This window comes from Bombina bombina, chromosome 7, assembly GCF_027579735.1.
Source record: "Bombina bombina isolate aBomBom1 chromosome 7, aBomBom1.pri, whole genome shotgun sequence".
Lineage (NCBI taxonomy): Eukaryota > Metazoa > Chordata > Amphibia > Anura > Bombinatoridae > Bombina > Bombina bombina.
Window position 1 is genome coordinate 517670575 of NC_069505.1, and position 21956 is coordinate 517692530.

Below are 21956 nucleotides of genomic sequence, written 5' to 3' on the forward strand. Positions count from 1 at the left end.
ATAGACTCTCTATGAAAATGTAGGCACTCATATGATAGGTCGAAAGACGAGTCACGTGACCTGACCATCTGGGTATCAAGAGTCATCAAACAGATAGTTTTCATAAATTACCCTTAGAGTTTATCTTGTTCAGTATATCCCAATGGGATGGTAGGCGCACACCTGATTGGACAAACGGACGAACATGTGATTCAACTGTTCACCCGGTATTAGTCTCCTTTCACGTAGTCACCACAATAAACTGTTCAAACACTGTGCAATATAAACACTATGGCAGAGTAGGCGTCTTTTTGATTGGTCGTTTTTAGTCACATGTAACAGTCCGCTTTGAAAACTGACAATAACCAATAGAAATAGCCTAGCCGGTAGTCTTCATTCAGGTAGTCTTGTGACCGAGCCAATAGGAAATAAGGCGGCAAAGGATGCAACGCTCTGATTGGCCGCTCACATATTTAAATTACCGGCTTTGAAAGCACTCAGTTTTCAACTCTATTTTTGACTATTTAAGCGTGAAAAAGCCCAGTTTACTGGACAAAACGCGTAGCAATTTATTATTATTTTTCCTTTTTCTGCAATCTGTCTAACTGCATGCCCCCAACTGACGCCGACGTGACCAGTTATTGGCCAGGTTTGCTACCTGTGCTATTTTTTGGAGCTTGGATTCAGGTTTTTGTACGCTAACTGGTTTAATTTCTTTGTAGGTTCTTAGAACCGAGGTAACCTTATATTTTAATAAAAATAGAAATAAAAGTGTAAGTTTTAATACCACTTATTAATATTATTTAGGGAGCTATTTGTGCACTCATAAACTCTTGATCCGCCACATCTGATGAGGTGTGACTTCCCGTATACCATGTAAATTGCATTGTCATACAGTACTGTGTAAAGGGATCGTTTATATTACATCTTTGATGTAGGTGGCGATTGCTGCTTTGACTATATCGCCAGTAGCAGAAAAGCATCGCCACCCACTGAAATGTATGGTAAAACGCCTCTCGAAGACGCTGCCTGTAAACAGTACTGTCAGCCCTTCTGAATATTTTGTCGTCTGTCTAGATGTGGCGATGGATCCATTTTGAATATCTTGCCACCTTGCGCTACTTTCGGCTTATAAATTTGATTGCTCCTTATAAAAAAAAAACAGTTAGTGGATCTAATATCTAGTGTGGGGGGGATGTGCTGCAGTTTATACAGATTGTACCTATCCCTAGTCACGGCACTGAGTTGCTAATTTAAAGGACAATAAAGTTAAAATTAAACTTTGATGATTCAGACAGTGCGTGCAATTTTAAACAACTTTCCAATTCACTTCTGATATCTAATTTGCTTTGTTCTCTTGGTATAATTTGTTGAAAACTATACTGAGAGCTAGCTGCTGATTGGTGAGTGCACATATATGCTTATTATTATTGGCTCACCTGATGTGTTTAGCTTGCTCCCAGTAGTGCATTGCTTTTTCTTCAACAAAGGATACAGAGAGAATTAAGCAAATTAGATAATAGAAGTAAACTGATTACAATTGCATTCTCTATCTGAATTATGAAAGAAAAAAAAATGGGTTTCCTTTGATAATCAATGTAACTTCCTCTAAACCGAAAAACCTCTTGGCGCATAGAGCTGTGAATGAAACCATAGTCACAGAAACACCTTACAGACAGACAAACAAATGAAAAGCTCTATCTATAAAACAGTCTACTCTGAAATCTGAATAAAAGAAAACTTAAAGGAACATTAAACACTTTGAGATGGCAATATAAAATGATAAATTGTATTTATAAAAAACTGCAATATACTTTTATTATTTATTTTGTCCCCTTTTCCTTTAATTCCATTATGAAATTGTGAGCTTTTCAGTTCCTGTTAGAAATGGAAGTGCAGAACACTGTTATATTCCACACAGCCATTGGCTGCACACTCTAGTGACCTATTTATAACTGTATCTAATTGGCCACAGCAGAGAAGGTAACCTAAGTTACAACATGGCAGCCCCCACTGTTTTATAGACACTAAAACTTTACACTTATTTTGTCACTATTCAAACAACTAATGAAACTTTAAAAAATGCATCTACATGTTAGTCATGGACTAATCTTTTCTTATAACACCAAATACATGCTTCATTCTCTCTAGCATTATTTACACCTAGATTTAGAGTTCTGCGGTAGCCGTCAAAACCAGCGTTAGGGGCTCCTAACGCTGGTTTTTACCGCCCGCTGGTATTTGGAGTCAGTCATTAAAGGGTCTAACGCTCACTTTGCAGCCGCGACTTTTCCATACCGCAGATCCCCCTACGCCATTTGCGTATCCTATCTTTTCAATGGGATCTTTCTAACGCCGGTATTTAGAGTCGTGGCTGAAGTGAGCATTAGAAATCTAACGACAAAACTCCAGCCGCAGAAAAAAAACAGGAGTTAAGAGCTTTCTGGGCTAACGCCGGTTCATAAAGCTCTTAACTACTGTGCTCTTAAGTACACTAACACCCATAAACTACCTATGTACCCCTAAACCGAGGCCCCCCCACATCGCCGCCACTATAATAAAAATTTTTAACCCCTAATCTGCCGACTGCACACCGCCACCACCTACGTTATACTTATGTACCCCTAATCTGCTGCCCCTAACACCGCCGACCCCTATATTATATTTATTAACCCCTAATCTGCCCCCCTCAACGTCGCCGACACCTACCTACACTTATTAACCCCTAATCTGCCGACCGGACCTCGCCGCTACTATAATAAAGTTATTAACCCCTAATCCGCCTCACTCCCGTCTCAATAACCCTATAATAAATAGTATTAACCCCTAATCTGCCCTCCCTAACCTCACCGACACCTAACTGCAAGTATTAACCCCTAATCTGCCGACCGGACCTCACCGCTACTATAATAAATGTATTAACCCCTAAAGCTAAGTCTAACCCTAACACTAACACCCCCCTAAGTTAAATATAATTTAAATCAAATGGAATAAATTAACTCTTATTAAATAAATTATTCCTATTTAAAGCTAAATACTTACCTGTAAAATAAATCCTAATGTAGCTACAATATAAATTATAATTATATTGTAGCTATTTTAGGATTTATATTTATTTTACAGGCAACTTTGTATTTATTTTAACCAAGTACAATAGCTATTAAATAGTTATTAACTATTTAATAGTTACCTAGTTAAAATAATTACAAAATTACCTGTAAAATAAATCCTAACCTAAGTTACAATTAAACCTAACACTACACTATCAATAAATTAAATAAAATACCTACAATTATCTACAATTAAACCTAACACTACACTATCAATACATTTATTAAATACAATACCTACAAATAAATACAATTAAATAAACTAAAGTACATAAAATAAGGTAGGAAAATTCTGATTGGCTGATGGAATCAGCCAATCAGATTCAAGTTCAATCCGATTGGCTGATCCAATCAGCCAATCAGATTGAGCTTGCATTCTATTGGCTGTTCCGATCAGCCAATAGAATGCGAGCTCAATCTGATTGGCTGATTGGATCAGCCAATCGGATTGAACTTGAATCTGATTGGCTGATTCCATCAGCCCATCAGAATTTTCCTACCTTAATTCCGATTGGCTGATAGAATCCTATCAGCCAATCGGAATTTGAGGGACGCCATCTTGGATGACGTCCCTTAAAGGAGCCTTCATTCGTCGGTAGTCCGTCGGGCAAGCAGGATGTTCCGTGTCGGAGGTCTGCAAGATGGATCCTGAAGAAAGAAGATTGAAGACCCCGCTTGGAAGATGACATCGCCGGGATGGAAGACTTCTTCAGCGCGGCCTAGAGGATCACTTCATCGGATGGAAGACTTCTTCAGCGCCCCTTGGAGGATCACTTCTGCCGCTCCGGATGTCCTCTTCAGTTCCATCGGTGGCTCGGCTGAGTGAAGACAACTCAAGGTAGGATGATCTTCAGGGGGTAGTGTTAGGTTTATTTAAGGGGGGTTTGGGTTAGATTAGGGGTATGTGGGTGTTGGGTTTTAATGTGGGGGGGGTTGTATTTTTCTTTTACAGGCAAAAGAGCAGTTTTCTTTGGGGCATGCCCCGCAAAAAGCCCTTTTAAGGGCTGGTAAGGTAAAAGAGCTTTGAACTTTTTTAATTTAGAATAGGGTAGGGCATTTTTTTTATTTTGGGGGGCTTTGTTATTTTATTAGGGGGCTTAGAGTAGGTGTAATTAGTTTAAAATTGTTGTAATATTTTTCTAATATTTGTAAATATTTTTTTATTTTTTGTAACAGTTCTTTTTTATTTTTTGTACTTTAGTTAGTTTATTTAATTGTATTTATTTGTAGGTATTGTATTTAATAAATGTATTGATAGTGTAGTGTTAGGTTTAATTGTAGATAATTGTAGGTATTTTATTTAATTAATTTATTGATAGTGTAGTGTTAGGTTTAATTGTAACTTAGGTTAGGATTTATTTTACAGGTAATTTTGTAATTATTTTAACTAGGTAACTATTAAATAGTTATTAACTATTTAATAGCTATTGTACCTGGTTAAAATAATTACAAAGTTGCCTGTAAAATAAATATTAATCCTAAAATAGCTACAATATAATTATTCGTTATATTGTAGCTATATTAGGGTTTATTTTACAGGTAAGTATTTAACTTTAAATAGGAATAATTTATTTAATAAGAGTTAATTTATTTCGTTAGATTTAAATTATATTTAACTTAGGGGGGTGTTAGTGTTAAGGTTAGACTTAGCTTTAGGGGTTAATAACTTTATTATAGTAGCGATGAGGTCCGGTCGGCAGATTAGGGGTTAATAAGTGTAGGTAGGTGGAGGCGACGTTGGGCGCGGCAGATTAAGGGTTAATAAATATAATATAGGGGTCGGCTGTGTTAGGGGCAGCAGATTAGGGGTACATAGGGATAATGTAGGTTGCGGCGGTGTACGGAGCGGCAGATTAGGGGTTAAAAAAATATGCAGGTGTCAGCGATAGCGGGGGCAGCAGATTAGGGGTTAATAAGTGTAAGGCTAGGGGTGTTTAGACTCGGGGTTCATGTTAGGGTGTTAGGTGCAGACTTAGGAAGTGTTTCCCCATAGAAAACAATGGGGCTGCGTTAGGAGCTGAATGCTGCTTTTTTGCAGGTGTTAGGTTTTTTTTCAGCTCAAACAGCCCCATTGTTTTCTATGGGGGAATTGTGCACGAACACGTTTTTGAAGCTGGCCGCGTCCGTAAGCAACGCTGGTATCTAGAGTTGCAGTGGCGGTAAATATGCTCTACGCTCCCTTTTTGGAGCCTAACGCAGCCCTTCTGTGAACTCTAAATACCAGCGGTATTTAAAAGGTGCGGGAGAAAAAAAGCACGCGTAGCTAACGCACCCCTTTGGCCGCAGAACTCTAAATCTAGCCGTTAGTGTTTAATGACCCTTTAAAAACAGTTCAAAATAAATAGAAGAAAAATGAGAACAGACAATCTTGTCAGCTTTGATATAGCGAGACAGGACTGTAAGACAAGATACAAAGGGGCATATGTATCAAGTTCCGAATGGAGCTTGATGCCCCGTGTTTCTGGCGAGCCTGCAGGCTCGCCAGAAACAGCAGTTATGAAGCAGCGGTCACAAAGACCGCTGCTCCATAACCTGTCCGCCTGCTCTGAGCAGGCGGACAGACATCTCCAGAAATCAACCCGATCGAGTACGATCGGGTTGATTGACACCCCCTGTTGGTGGCCTATAGCTGCTGGTGCAATGCTGAATACGGCGAGATTATTGCTTGCCGTATTCAGCGAAGTCTGGCGGACCTGATCCGCACTGTCGGATCAGGTCCGCCAGACTTTAATAAATATGCCCCAAAGTATATAAAGTAAAATATCCCCTGTAAATCCTCCCCATATTGCTCCATATAAACTCCCCTCCTAATCAATCTATAACCCCTCCTATTGCTCCATAAGATCTATACCTTCTCCTAATGATCCATATATCTGCTCCCTTTAAAGGGATATGAAACACAAACATTTTCTTTTGATTCAGACAGAACATACCAATTTACTTCTATTATCAAATTTGCTTCATTCCCATGATATTCTTTGTTGAAGAGATACCAAAATTGGCATCTGAAGAACTACATGGCAGGAAATGGGGCTGCCTTCTAGTGCTCTTGCAAATGGATAATATTCTTGCAAAACTGCTGCCACATAGTGCTCCAAAAATGGGCCAGCTCCTAAGCATATGTCCCTTCTTTTCAACAAAAGATATCAAGAGAATGCTGAAAATTTGATCAAAAAAAGTAAATTAGAAAGTTGTTTAAAATTGCATACTGTGGGGTATATTTATCAAGCTCCGTATGGAGCTTGATGTTCCGTGTTTCTGGCGAGCCTGAAGACCTCTGCTCCATAACCTGCCCGCCTGCTCTGAGGCGGCAGACAGACATCGCCGGAAATCAACCGTATGCTGTCGGCATTTATCGATGTGCAGCGGACATGATCCGCAATATCGGATCATGTCCGCTCGCACTTTCTTAAATATGCCCCTCTGTCTATCATGAAAGAAAAAAAATGTGTGTTTCATATCGCTTTAATTTCACCTCTTGCTCTAATAACTTGTAGTACTGATCTATATAACATGTTCTAGATATTCATGTCTCAATTTCACACACGCCTCCATTCTTTCTCTTCTAGGTAACATCGAGTACAGCTGTCCTGTGGTGAACGACTGTGAAATCACCAAGAGGCGGAGGAAATCTTGTCAAGCCTGCCGCTTTCGCAAGTGCCTGAAAGTTGGAATGATGAAGGAAGGTTTGTGTCTTGAAACCTTACATATGCTGTAGTCATTTGGGAGACAATAGCTTTACAGATATTAACTTTCCATCCTATTATACCATAACAGTCTCTGATCTCACCACCTCCTCTTTGGATCTTCAGGTAGGTCTTAGCCATTGGTTAAAGAGCAATAAGAAGGAGCCAAATAAATTGCATAGCCTGGAGGATCTATTTGTACTCTGGTCTGGAGGATCCTAATTATTTAGACCAACCCGATATATCATAGAGATGAATGGGGAGATTGAGAGAAAAGGTTTTATTTGGCTGTGACCCGTCCTGTAGCCTTTAGTAAAATGTGTTGATTAGAAAATATATGCTTAGGTAACTGATTAGAATGACTTGATGGATTTGTAGAGATAATTATATATTTAAGACTTTCCTGTTGTGTATGACAAATGTTTCTTGGGCACATCCAAAACAAATAAGTTCCGGGGTAAACAATTCCAAGTTTTATTGTACAAAAAGTTAAAAAAAATTATTGCAAATGCACTCTCAACATAAAAAAGCATTGTACTCCAGATCCGTATAGCACAGAGTAGCCTCCCATACGCGTTTCAAGCTTTCTCCTGCCCTTGTTCCCTGGCAGTTGGCTAATTCCAAGCTAGGGCTTCTATGCCTCTGTCTACAAATTTTTTTTAATTTCTGCATACTGTCTATACAAAGAAGCAATTTAAAGATAGAGCAACAATGTAAATTGTGTTACAAATTTGGATACACATATCATCTTGTTTATCAAGTAAATAGTTTAGTAACCAAATCCTGAGTATTTTACATCATTATAGTATCAAGAACAAAATAAATATTGGAACTAGAAAAATGATTTCACATCCATGTGAGAATTTAGTCCATATGATACCTTACTCCTAAGGTGGAAAATCCAATAAACTTCTTGTTTATCCAAACTCCTTTCTCTATCACCCTCTCCCCGCCTATGACTTTTTACAAAATCTAGTCCATGGATACTTAACAAATTTCTGTCAGAATTATGATAATATCTAAAGTGTTTGTCCATTGGGTATTAGAGTCTGGATCTTCTATTGACCTAATATGTTCAATATGTTCTTCCAACATACTGGGAATTACATCCCCTACAGGTCAACAAAAATGTGTGGTATTACAAGTAGTGGTATATTTAATTTTATATTCCTGACCTGTAGTTGTGGAGACAATAAGTCCTTCCCTTCATTAATGTAGGAACATGGTTTGCACCTTTATTTGTATATTTTTAACAGACCACCCTTCTAGATAGCCATGTTCTGGTGACTTCTTGTTTAAACATTGAAGAGGATAACATACTTCCAAGGGTCTGTGCCTTACGGGAGACAAAATTCCAACCCTAATAATTCTTTCTAAAATAGGATCACCTTTCAATATGTGTAAATCATTTCTCACAATATTGTATATTTTAGAGTATTCTATGCTATATGCTGTCGCAAAGTATCTTGTTTTGTTTTTGTAAGACTTACCACTTTTGTTCTTTAATAGATATGTCATCCACAAGCTGTATACTCTCTAGCATAGCCCATATTCTCTAACCTTTGTAAGGTCTTTTCACAACTCCTAAAATAAGCTTCTTGTGTTGTACAATTTCTTTTAGTTCTAATAAATTGTCCCTTTGGGATGGACTTTAACAAATGCTTGGGCTTTCCTGTTGTGCAGTCTACCCAAAAACAAGAATGCACAAGGATAATAAGTATACAAATGTTATGATTTTGCCATCAACTGGTTGGTGTTCAAGTACAAGATAAAATTAATATGATCTTTTGTTTATAGGAGTGCGTCTGGACCGGGTACGAGGGGGGCGACAGAAGTACAGACGTCCAATAGAGGTTGAAGCCCCAGACCCATGCTCTTATTTCACCTCTCATCATTCCCTTCCAGGGAAGAAAACAAGTAAGTATTGGGCACACAATACCAAGAATACAAAGGTGGTCACATTATAAAACTATGGTTTAATTCTACTTATTGGTCCAACATTTGAAAAAAAAAAAAATCCTGGGCCACTTTACAGCACAGCAATCAAGTAGGTTACAGCAATATTTACCACACCCACAAATGGTTCCCATGGCTCTGCCCATTCTGTTCCTCCCCACCCACATATGATACTACACACACTTATTTACAATTAAAGAGACATAGACAACAAAATGAATCTCAGGAGCATGCACCAGTCTTTATTTTAGTACAATACTATGGCAGTAATACATACGTTATAATAGGGAGAGAGAGAGAGTTATTAAAAATTATTATACATACTGTAAAACAATTAAATATAATCTATGAATTATATAGAATTTTTTACAGTATGTATAATTTTTAATAATTATTATTACTATGTAAAGCGCAAAACACATAAAGAGCGTTATGCATATTTTACATTCCTATGTTCTTTACATAGATTTTTTTTATTAAATATTTCTCTCTCTCTCTCTCTCTCTCTCTCTCTCTCTATATACATATATATATATATATATATATATATATATATAAAATTTATAATATATAATGTTAATGTAAAATAGATATCTATACCAATATATTCATAGGAATAGATATATAGCCATATATATATATATATATATATATATATATATATATTTACAACATTTACACATACACATATTTAGACATGTATATTTATTCATATATAAAATATAGCACTTTGCAGTCAAACACCCTTTCATATGCCATATATCTTTTAGCTCTTATAACTTTTTAATTAATATTTATCTGACCAATTTTTATCAGATAGTGTTTATATGAGTGTAACTGTCATTTTAAATGTATTTATGTTGTGTTTGGTACGCTAGGTGTTCAGTCGTGCTAACCCGACAGGCATAAAATGTGATTGCGCTCTCACAATCGTGTTTACTTTCAACTTGTAATACGCATGCTATTTCCGCCACTTGTAATCTAGCCCTATATGTTTTGTTATTGAATAATTTATCTACAAAAATCATTTTAGACTTGAATGGCGAATTTGGTAGAAAAATTCTCAAGACCTGAAAATAAGGAAAATGAGGTCTACTGTTTTATATGCAGGCATTTAAAGGTTTATATTCTGTATCACCTCCTAAAAAATGTGACTAACCGGGCTGTACTCACACTAACCAGTACTTTTGTTCCTTACAGCAAACAAAGTGGTGTCGCACTTAGTTCTAGTGGAACCAGGAGAGATTTTTGCTTCCCCTGACCCCAGTCTTCCAGATAGCGACCTCCACACTTTGACCACTTTATGTGAAATTATTAACAGGGATCTCCTGATCACCATTGGCTGGGCCAAACATGTTCCAGGTACCATTATTACTGCATCCATTAAGGAAATATTAAACTCTTGTTCTTCATTGTTTTATTTAAAAAGAGATCATTTTAATATGTATTAAATTAGTTTTGTTGTTTACAGGGACACTCAATTCTTCTTTCATGATTAAGTACAATTTTAAAAAATCGAGTTTACTTCTATTGCCAAATTGACTTTGTATTCTTTGTTAAAAACTGGTAGGTATGCTCAGGAACATGCATCTGCGTGGAGCACTATATGAAAGCAGTTGTGCATAAAATGCTTTTAAAAAGGTTATACATTGTGCACACACTGCTACCATCTATTACTCAAATGCATTCTTGCAAAAACTGCTGCTCTATAGTGTTCCAGACACGTGCACACTCTTTCTATCTTTCTGTCTTTAACAAACAATATCATGAGAATGAAGTTAAAGGGGTAGGAAAGTCAAAATTAAACTTGCATGATTCAGATAGAGCATGTCATTTTAAGACACTTTTAAATTCACTTATATTTTCAAATGTGCTTTGTTCTCTTAGTATCCCTTGTTAAAAAATGAATATGAACATATCATACACGAGTGGGAGCTGCTGCTAATTGGTGCCTGCACACATTTGTCTCTTGTGATTGGCTAAATAGATATTTTCAGCTTCCTGTCAGTAGTGCATTGCTGTCCCTTCAGCAATGGATAACAAGAGAATGAAGAAAATTTGATAATAGAATTAAATTGGAAAGTTGTTTAAAATTGTATGCTCTATCTGAATCATAAAAGAACATTTTGGGGTTTACTATCCCTTTAATTTGATAACAGAAGTAAATTGGACATTTTTATAATTTAAATCATATGCTTTGTTTGACTATAGAAAATAAATTGTATTTCATGTCCCTTTAAATTAATGATATTTTTTTGTTCGCTTTGATGCGCCATATTCCTGACTTCTAATAGAGCTGGAAAAGTTGTGAATGAATGTTGAAAAGTCAATTTAAACAGCTGTAACATAACTTTTATTACATGACTCAGTAATGTCTTATCTGGTGTCAAGAACATAAGGAAGTGATTAGAGATCAAGGGGCCGATTTTTTAAACGTCGGACGGACATGATTCGCTGTAGCGCATCATGTCCGCCCGACATAGCTAAATGCAGACAGCATACCCTGTCGGCATTTAACCTTGCACAAGCATTTCTAGTTAAATGCTTGTGCAATGCTGCCCCATGCAGATTCAGGGGGTGCCAATTATCCCGTTCGTATCCAATCGGGATGATTGCTGTCCGCCGCCTCAGAGGTGGCGGATGAGTTAAGGAGTAGCGGTCATAAGCGATCTGAAAACTATGGGGGTAGATTGCAGCATCCGCTGTTTGTGAAATCTACCTCCTAGAAGCTTTAGTCAGCAAATATTCTTCAAGATATGACATATACAATTTACATTAAAAACCGGACTGTCCTGTTAAATACTGGACATCTGACAACCCTAGTTGCTATCATTTTGACTCATTCTAATGGTAAGAGAGTACATTTTGTTGAGTTCTTTAGGTTAAGGACAGATTTCGTGAACAACTAGGATGTTTTATCTCTACCGAGCTTGGTTATCAGTTATCTTCTTTGGCATCTATTGAGTGTTCAAAAAATAAAATGAACTGATTAGATCTCCTAATTAACAATGTTCAGGGTCTCTGGCATTTTTTTGTATGCCAGGAATGACAGGGCAGACCCTGTTAATGAAAAATAAAATGAGCTACTCCCCCCTCCTCTCCCTTCTTCCCGTGATAACAATCTCCAATATTTGCCAATTACTGTCCAATAAAAAAAATAAAAAAAACAATTGTATTCAGATGTCTTTGAGAGAAGACCAGGTAATTGTAGAATGACAGGATAAAGAGGAGGTAATTGAAAAAAAGACAGCTCAAGAGAGGACAGGAGGGGCACACTAGCAGCAAAAGGGCAGAGGAAACTGAAGGTTATCTTTGGTCGGTGACACATTCTTCGATACACCAAATAGTTGATAACTGTTGTACTGTCTGTATAAAAGCAGCATCAGAGATCTGTACTTACATGAAATAGACATAAATCCCAGATAGATGTTCACTGGTTGCATGCCAGAGAGGTCTGCAATGCTTTGATACTCACAATATTGCAGCACTTTGTTTGATAACTCAAATATGGGATCAGTAATTGAAACTACAAAATCAATTAAATATTGTATAAGCTAACTCTTCTTACTGCTCCTATTTTCTTTATAAACCCTCTTCTTAGAACACCTATTGCTCCATATAACATCTCCCTATAACTCCTCCTATTGCTCCATATAACATCTCTCTATAACTCCTCCTATTGCTCCATATAACATCTCCCTATAACTCCTCCTATTGCTCCATATAACCCTCCCTATAACTCCTCCTATTGCTCCATATAACCCTCTCTATAGCTCCTCCTATTGCTCCATGTAACCCTCCCTATAACTCCTCCTATTGCTCCATATAACCCTCCCTATAACTCCTCCTATTGCTCCATATAACCCTCCCTATAACTCCTCTTATTGCTCCATATAACTCTCCCTATAACTCCTCCTATTGCTCCATATAACCCTCCCTATAACTCCTCCTATTGCTCCATATAACCCTCCCTATAACTCCTCCTATTGCTCCATATAACTCCTCTTATTGCTCCATATAACTCTCCCTATAACTCCTCCTATTGCTCCATATAACCCTCCCTATAACTCCTCCTATTGCTCCATATAACTCCTCCTATTGCTCCATATAACCATCCATATAACTCCACCTATTGCTCCATATAACCCTCCCTATAACTCCTCCCATTGCTCCATGTAACCCTCCCTATAACTCCTCCTATTGCTCCATATAACCCTCCCTATAACTCCTCCTATTGCTCCATATAACTCCTCCTATTGCTCCATATAACCATCCATATAACTCCACCTATTGCTCCATATAACCCTCCCTATAACTCCTCCTATTGCTCCATGTAACCCTCCCTATAACTCCTCCTATTGCTCCATGTAACCCCCCCTATATCTCCTCATATTGCTCCATATAACCCTCCCTATAACTCCTCCTATTGCTCCATATAACCCTCCCTATAACTCCTGCTATTGCTCCATACAACCCTCCTTATAACTCCTCATATTGCTCCATATAACCCTCCCTATAACTCCTCCTATTGCTCCATACAACCCTCCCTATAACTCCTCATATTGCTCCATATAACCCTCCCTATAACTCCTCATATTGCTCCATATAACCCTCCCTATAACTCCTCCTATTGCTCCATATAACCCTCCCTATAACTCCTCCTAATACTCCATATAACCCTCCCTATAACTCCTCCTAATACTCCATATAACCCTCCCTATAACTCCTCCTATTGCTCCATGTAACCCTCCCTATAACTCCTCCTAATACTCCATATAACCTTCCCTATAACTCCTCCTATTGTTCCATGTAACCCTCCCTATAACTCCTCCTATTGCTCCATATAACCCTCCCTATAACTCCTCCTATTGCTCCATGTAACCCTCCCTATAACTCCTCCTATTGCTCCATATAACCCTCCCTATAACTCCTCCTATTGCTCCATGTAACCCTCCCTATAATTCCACCTATTGCTCCCTATAACTCCTCCTATTGCTCCATGTAACCCTCCCTATAACTCCTCCTATTGCTCCATGTAACCCTCCCTATAACTCCTCATATTGCTCCATATAACCCTCCCTATAACTCCTCCTATTGCTCCATATAACCCTCCCTATAACTCCTCCTATTGCTCCATATAACTCTCCTTATAACTCCTCCTATTGCTCCATATAACCCTCCCTATAACTCCTCCTAATACTCCATATAACCCTCCCTATAACTCCTCCTATTGCTCCATGTAACCCTCCCTATAACTCCTCCTAATACTCCATATAACCCTCCCTATAACTCCTCCTATTGCTCCATATAACCCTACCTATAACTCCTCCTATTGCTCCATATAACCCTCCCTATAACTCCTCCTTATTGTTCCATATAACCCTCCCTATAACTCCTCCTATTGCTCCATATAACCCTCCCTATAGCTCCTCTTATTGCTCCATATAACCCTTCCTATAACTCCTACTATTGCTCCATATAACCCTCCCTATAACTCCTCCTATTGCTCTATATAACCCTCCCTATAACTCCTCCTATTGCTCCATATAACCCTCCCTATAACTCCTCCTATTGCTCCATATAACCCTCCCTATAACTCCTATTGCTCCATATAACCCTCCCTATAACTCCTCATATTGCTCCATGTAACCCTCCCTATAACTCCTCCTATTGCTCCATGTAACCCTCCCTATAACTCCTCATATTGCTCCATGTAACCCTCCCTATAACTCCTCATATTGTTCCATATAACCCTCCCTATAACTCCTCATATTGCTCCATGTAACCCTCCCTATAACTCCTCATATTGTTCCATATAACCCTCCCTATAACTCCTCCTATTGCTCCATGTAACCCTCCCTATAACTCCTCATATTGCTCTATATAACCCTCCCTATAACTCCTACTATTGTTCCATATAACCCTCCCTATAACTCCTCATATTGCTCCATATAACCCTCCATATTGCTCCTCCTACTGCTCCACATAACCCTCCCTATAACTCCTCCTATTGCTCCATATAGCTCTCCCTCTAACACTATCTATTGCTTTTTTTTAACCCCCCAATAACTCCTCCGTTTGTTCTATATAACTCCTCCTATTGCTCCACCCTATTAATTCTCCTATTGCTCCATATAATCCTCCCATAACTCCTCCTATTGCTCCATATAACCCTCCCTATAACTCCTCCTATTGCTCCATATAACCCTCCCTATAACTCCTCCTATTGCTCCATATAACCCTCCCTATAACTCATCCTATTGCTTCATATAACGTCTCCCTATAACTCCTCCTATTGCTCCATATAACTCGCCCTATAACTCATCCTATTGCTTCATATAACGTCTCCCTATAACTCCTCCTATTGCTCCATATAACCCTCCCTATAACTCATCCTATTGCTTCATATAACGTCTCCCTATAACTCCTCCTATTGCTCCATATAACTCGCCCTATAACTCCTTCTATTGCTCCTTATAACCCTCCCTATAACTCCTCCTATTGCACTATATAACTCTCCATATAACTCCTTCTATTGCTCCATATAACCCCTCCCTATAACTCCTCCTATTGCTCCATATAACCCCTCCCTATAACTTCTCCTATTGCTCCATATAACTCTCCATATATCTACTCCTATTGCTCCATATAACTCTCCCTATAACTCCTCCTATTTCTCCATATAACTCTCCCTATAACTCCTCCTATTGCTCTATATAATCCTTCCTATAACTCCTCCTATTGCTCTATATAACTCTTCCTATAAATCCTCCTATCGCTCCATATAACTCTCCCTACATCTCCTCCTATTGCTCTATATTACCCTCCCTATAACTCCTCATATTGTTCCATATAACCCTCCCTATAACTCCTCATATTGCTCCATGTAACCCTCCCTATAACTCCTCATATTGCTCCATATAACCCTCCCTATAACTCCTCCTATTGCTCCATATAACCCTCCCTATAACTCCTCCTATTGCTCCATATAACCCTACCTATAACTCCTCCTATTGCTCCATATAACCCTCCCTATAACTCCTCCTATTGCTCCATATAACCCTCCCTATAACTCCTCCTATTGCTCCATATAACCCTCCCTATAGCTCCTCTTATTGCTCCATATAACCCTTCCTATAACTCCTACTATTGCTCCATATAACCCTCCCTATAACTCCTCCTATTGCTCTATATAACCCTCCCTATAACTCCTCCTATTGCTCCATATAACCCTCCCTATAACTCCTCCTATTGCTCCATATAACCCTCCCTATAACTCCTATTGCTCCATATAACCCTCCCTATAACTCCTCATATTGCTCCATGTAACCCTCCCTATAACTCCTCCTATTGCTCCATGTAACCCTCCCTATAACTCCTCATATTGCTCCATGTAACCCTCCCTATAACTCCTCATATTGTTCCATATAACCCTCCCTATAACTCCTCATATTGCTCCATGTAACCCTCCCTATAACTCCTCATATTGTTCCATATAACCCTCCCTATAACTCCTCCTATTGCTCCATGTAACCCTCCCTATAACTCCTCATATTGCTCTATATAACCCTCCCTATAACTCCTACTATTGTTCCATATAACCCTCCCTATAACTCCTCATATTGCTCCATATAACCCTCCATATTGCTCCTCCTACTGCTCCACATAACCCTCCCTATAACTCCTCCTATTGCTCCATATAGCCCTCCCTCTAACACTATCTATTGCTTTTTTTTAACCCCCCAATAACTCCTCCGTTTGTTCTATATAACTCCTCCTATTGCTCCACCCTATTAATTCTCCTATTGCTCCATATAATCCTCCCATAACTCCTCCTATTGCTCCATATAACCCTCCCTATAACTCCTCCTATTGCTCCATATAACCCTCCCTATAACTCCTCCTATTGCTCCATATAACCCTCCCTATAACTCATCCTATTGCTTCATATAACGTCTCCCTATAACTCCTCCTATTGCTCCATATAACTCGCCCTATAACTCATCCTATTGCTTCATATAACGTCTCCCTATAACTCCTCCTATTGCTCCATATAACCCTCCCTATAACTCATCCTATTGCTTCATATAACGTCTCCCTATAACTCCTCCTATTGCTCCATTTAACTCGCCCTATAACTCCTTCTATTGCTCCTTATAACCCTCCCTATAACTCCTCCTATTGCACTATATAACTCTCCATATAACTCCTTCTATTGCTCCATATAACCCCTCCCTATAACTCCTCCTATTGCTCCATATAACCCCTCCCTATAACTTCTCCTATTGCTCCATATAACTCTCCATATATCTACTCCTATTGCTCCATATAACTCTCCCTATAACTCCTCCTATTTCTCCATATAACTCTCCCTATAACTCCTCCTATTGCTCTATATAATCCTTCCTATAACTCCTCCTATTGCTCTATATAACTCTTCCTATAAATCCTCCTATCGCTCCATATAACTCTCCCTACATCTCCTCCTATTGCTCTATATTACCCTCCCTATAACTCCTCATATTGTTCCATATAACCCTCCCTATAACTCCTCATATTGCTCCATGTAACCCTCCCTATAACTCCTCATATTGCTCCATATAACCCTCCCTATAACTCCTCCTATTGCTCCATATAACCCTCCCTATAACTCCTCTTATTGCTCCATATAACTCTCCCTATAACTCCTCCTATTGCTCCATATAACCCTCCCTATAACTCCTCCTATTGCTCCATATAACCCTCCCTATAACTCCTCCTATTGCTCCATATAACTCCTCTTATTGCTCCATATAACTCTCCCTATAACTCCTCCTATTGCTCCATATAACCCTCCCTATAACTCCTCCTATTGCTCCATATAACTCCTCCTATTGCTCCATATAACCATCCATATAACTCCACCTATTGCTCCATATAACCCTCCCTATAACTCCTCCTATTGCTCCATGTAACCCTCCCTATAACTCCTCCTATTGCTCCATATAACCCTCCCTATAACTCCTCCTATTGCTCCATATAACTCCTCCTATTGCTCCATATAACCATCCATATAACTCCACCTATTGCTCCATATAACCCTCCCTATAACTCCTCCTATTGCTCCATGTAACCCTCCCTATAACTCCTCCTATTGCTCCATGTAACCCCCCCTATATCTCCTCATATTGCTCCATATAACCCTCCCTATAACTCCTCCTATTGCTCCATATAACCCTCCCTATAACTCCTGCTATTGCTCCATACAACCCTCCCTATAACTCCTCATATTGCTCCATATAACCCTCCCTATAACTCCTCCTATTGCTCCATACAACCCTCCCTATAACTCCTCATATTGCTCCATATAACCCTCCCTATAACTCCTCATATTGCTCCATATAACCCTCCCTATAACTCCTCCTATTGCTCCATATAACCCTCCCTATAACTCCTCCTAATACTCCATATAACCCTCCCTATAACTCCTCCTAATACTCCATATAACCCTCCCTATAACTCCTCCTATTGCTCCATGTAACCCTCCCTATAACTCCTCCTAATACTCCATATAACCCTCCCTATAACTCCTCCTATTGTTCCATGTAACCCTCCCTATAACTCCTCCTATTGCTCCATATAACCCTCCCTATAACTCCTCCTATTGCTCCATGTAACCCTCCCTATAACTCCTCCTATTGCTCCATATAACCCTCCCTATAACTCCTCCTATTGCTCCATGTAACCCTCCCTATAATTCCACCTATTGCTCCCTATAACTCCTCCTATTGCTCCATGTAACCCTCCCTATAACTCCTCCTATTGCTCCATGTAACCCTCCCTATAACTCCTCATATTGCTCCATATAACCCTCCCTATAACTCCTCCTATTGCTCCATATAACCCTCCCTATAACTCCTCCTATTGCTCCATATAACTCTCCTTATAACTCCTCCTATTGCTCCATATAACCCTCCCTATAACTCCTCCTAATACTCCATATAACCCTCCCTATAACTCCTCCTATTGCTCCATATAACTCGCCCTATAACTCCTTCTATTGCTCCTTATAACCCTCCCTATAACTCCTCCTATTGCACTATATAACTCTCCATATAACTCCTTCTATTGCTCCATATAACCCCTCCCTATAACTCCTCCTATTGCTCCATATAACCCCTCCCTATAACTTCTCCTATTGCTCCATATAACTCTCCATATATCTACTCCTATTGCTCCATATAACTCTCCCTATAACTCCTCCTATTTCTCCATATAACTCTCCCTATAACTCCTCCTATTGCTCTATATAATCCTTCCTATAACTCCTCCTATTGCTCTATATAACTCTTCCTATAAATCCTCCTATCGCTCCATATAACTCTCCCTACATCTCCTCCTATTGCTCTATATTACCCTCCCTATAACTCCTCATATTGTTCCATATAACCCTCCCTATAACTCCTCATATTGCTCCATGTAACCCTCCCTATAACTCCTCATATTGCTCCATATAACCCTCCCTATAACTCCTCCTATTGCTCCATATAACCCTCCCTATAACTCCTCTTATTGCTCCATATAACTCTCCCTATAACTCCTCCTATTGCTCCATATAACCCTCCCTATAACTCCTCCTATTGCTCCATATAACCCTCCCTATAACTCCTCCTATTGCTCCATATAACTCCTCTTATTGCTCCATATAACTCTCCCTATAACTCCTCCTATTGCTCCATATAACCCTCCCTATAACTCCTCCTATTGCTCCATATAACTCCTCCTATTGCTCCATATAACCATCCATATAACTCCACCTATTGCTCCATATAACCCTCCCTATAACTCCTCCTATTGCTCCATGTAACCCTCCCTATAACTCCTCCTATTGCTCCATATAACCCTCCCTATAACTCCTCCTATTGCTCCATATAACCCTCCTATTGCTCCATATAACCATCCATATAACTCCACCTATTGCTCCATATAACCCTCCCTATAACTCCTCCTATTGCTCCATGTAACCCTCCCTATAACTCCTCCTATTGCTCCATGTAACCCCCCCTATATCTCCTCATATTGCTCCATATAACCCTCCCTATAACTCCTCCTATTGCTCCATATAACCCTCCCTATAACTCCTGCTATTTCTCCATACAACCCTCCCTATAACTCCTCATATTGCTCCATATAACCCTCCCTATAACTCCTCCTATTGCTCCATACAACCCTCCCTATAACTCCTCATATTGCTCCATATAACCCTCCCTATAACTCCTCATATTGCTCCATATAACCCTCCCTATAACTCCTCCTATTGCTCCATATAACCCTCCCTATAACTCCTCCTAATACTCCATATAACCCTCCCTATAACTCCTCCTAATACTCCATATAACCCTCCCTATAACTCCTCCTATTGCTCCATGTAACCCTCCCTATAACTCCTCCTAATACTCCATATAACCCTCCCTATAACTCCTCCTATTGTTCCATGTAACCCTCCCTATAACTCCTCCTATTGCTCCATATAACCCTCCCTATAACTCCTCCTATTGCTCCATGTAACCCTCCCTATAACTCCTCCTATTGCTCCATATAACCCTCCCTATAACTCCTCCTATTGCTCCATGTAACCCTCCCGATAATTCCACCTATTGCTCCCTATAACTCCTCCTATTGCTCCATGTAACCCTCCCTATAACTCCTCCTATTGCTCCATGTAACCCTCCCTATAACTCCTCATATTGCTCCATATAACCCTCCATATAACTCCTCCTATTGCTCCATATAACCCTCCCTATAACTCCTCCTATTGCTCCATATAACTCTGCTTATAACTCCTCCTATTGCTCCATATAACCCTCCCTATAACTCCTCCTAATACTCCATATAACCCTCCCTATAACTCCTCCTATTGCTCCATGTAACCCTCCCTATAACTCCTCCTAATACTCCATATAACCCTCCCTATAACTCCTCCTATTGCTCCATATAACCCTACCTATAACTCCTCCTATTGCTCCATATAACCCTCCCTATAACTCCTCCTTATTGTTCCATATAACCCTCCCTATAACTCCTCCTATTGCTCCATATAACCCTCCCTATAGCTCCTCTTATTGCTCCATATAACCCTTCCTATAACTCCTACTATTGCTCCATATAACCCTCCCTATAACTCCTCCTATTGCTCTATATAACCCTCCCTATAACTCCTCCTATTGCTCCATATAACCCTCCCTATAACTCCTCCTATTGCTCCATATAACCCTCCCTATAACTCCTATTGCTCCATATAACCCTCCCTATAACTCCTCATATTGCTCCATGTAACCCTCCCTATAACTCCTCCTATTGCTCCATGTAACCCTCCCTATAACTCCTCATATTGCTCCATGTAACCCTCCCTATAACTCCTCATATTGTTCCATATAACCCTCCCTATAACTCCTCATATTGCTCCATGTAACCCTCCCTATAACTCCTCATATTGTTCCATATAACCCTCCCTATAACTCCTCCTATTGCTCCATGTAACCCTCCCTATAACTCCTCATATTGCTCTATATAACCCTCCCTATAACTCCTACTATTGTTCCATATAACCCTCCCTATAACTCCTCATATTGCTCCATATAACCCTCCATATTGCTCCTCCTACTGCTCCACATAACCCTCCCTATAACTCCTCCTATTGCTCCATATAGCCCTCCCTCTAACACTATCTATTGCTTTTTTTTAACCCCCCAATAACTCCTCCGTTTGTTCTATATAACTCCTCCTATTGCTCCACCCTATTAATTCTCCTATTGCTCCATATAATCCTCCCATAACTCCTCCTATTGCTCCATATAACCCTCCCTATAACTCCTCCTATTGCTCCATATAACCCTCCCTATAACTCCTCCTATTGCTCCATATAACCCTCCCTATAACTCATCCTATTGCTTCATATAACGTCTCCCTATAACTCCTCCTATTGCTCCATATAACTCGCCCTATAACTCCTTCTATTGCTCCTTATAACCCTCCCTATAACTCCTCCTATTGCACTATATAACTCTCCATATAACTCCTTCTATTGCTCCATATAACCCCTCCCTATAACTCCTCCTATTGCTCCATATAACCCCTCCCTATAACTTCTCCTATTGCTCCATATAACTCTCCATATATCTACTCCTATTGCTCCATATAACTCTCCCTATAACTCCTCCTATTTCTCCATATAACTCTCCCTATA

At 39.3% G+C, this 21956-nt stretch overlaps 1 protein-coding gene across 1 annotated transcript in view; it reads left to right on the forward strand.

Moving 5' to 3' along the window:
• Window positions 1–21956, forward strand: part of LOC128636043 (estrogen-related receptor gamma-like) — a 60459-nt gene that overhangs the window by 18843 nt on the left and 19660 nt on the right. The window contains exons 3-5 of the mRNA XM_053689117.1: window positions 6659–6775; window positions 8573–8692; window positions 9932–10093. Of these exons, the coding sequence (XP_053545092.1) occupies window positions 6659–6775; window positions 8573–8692; window positions 9932–10093 (399 nt within the window). The remainder of the gene's footprint in view (window positions 1–6658; window positions 6776–8572; window positions 8693–9931; window positions 10094–21956) is intronic.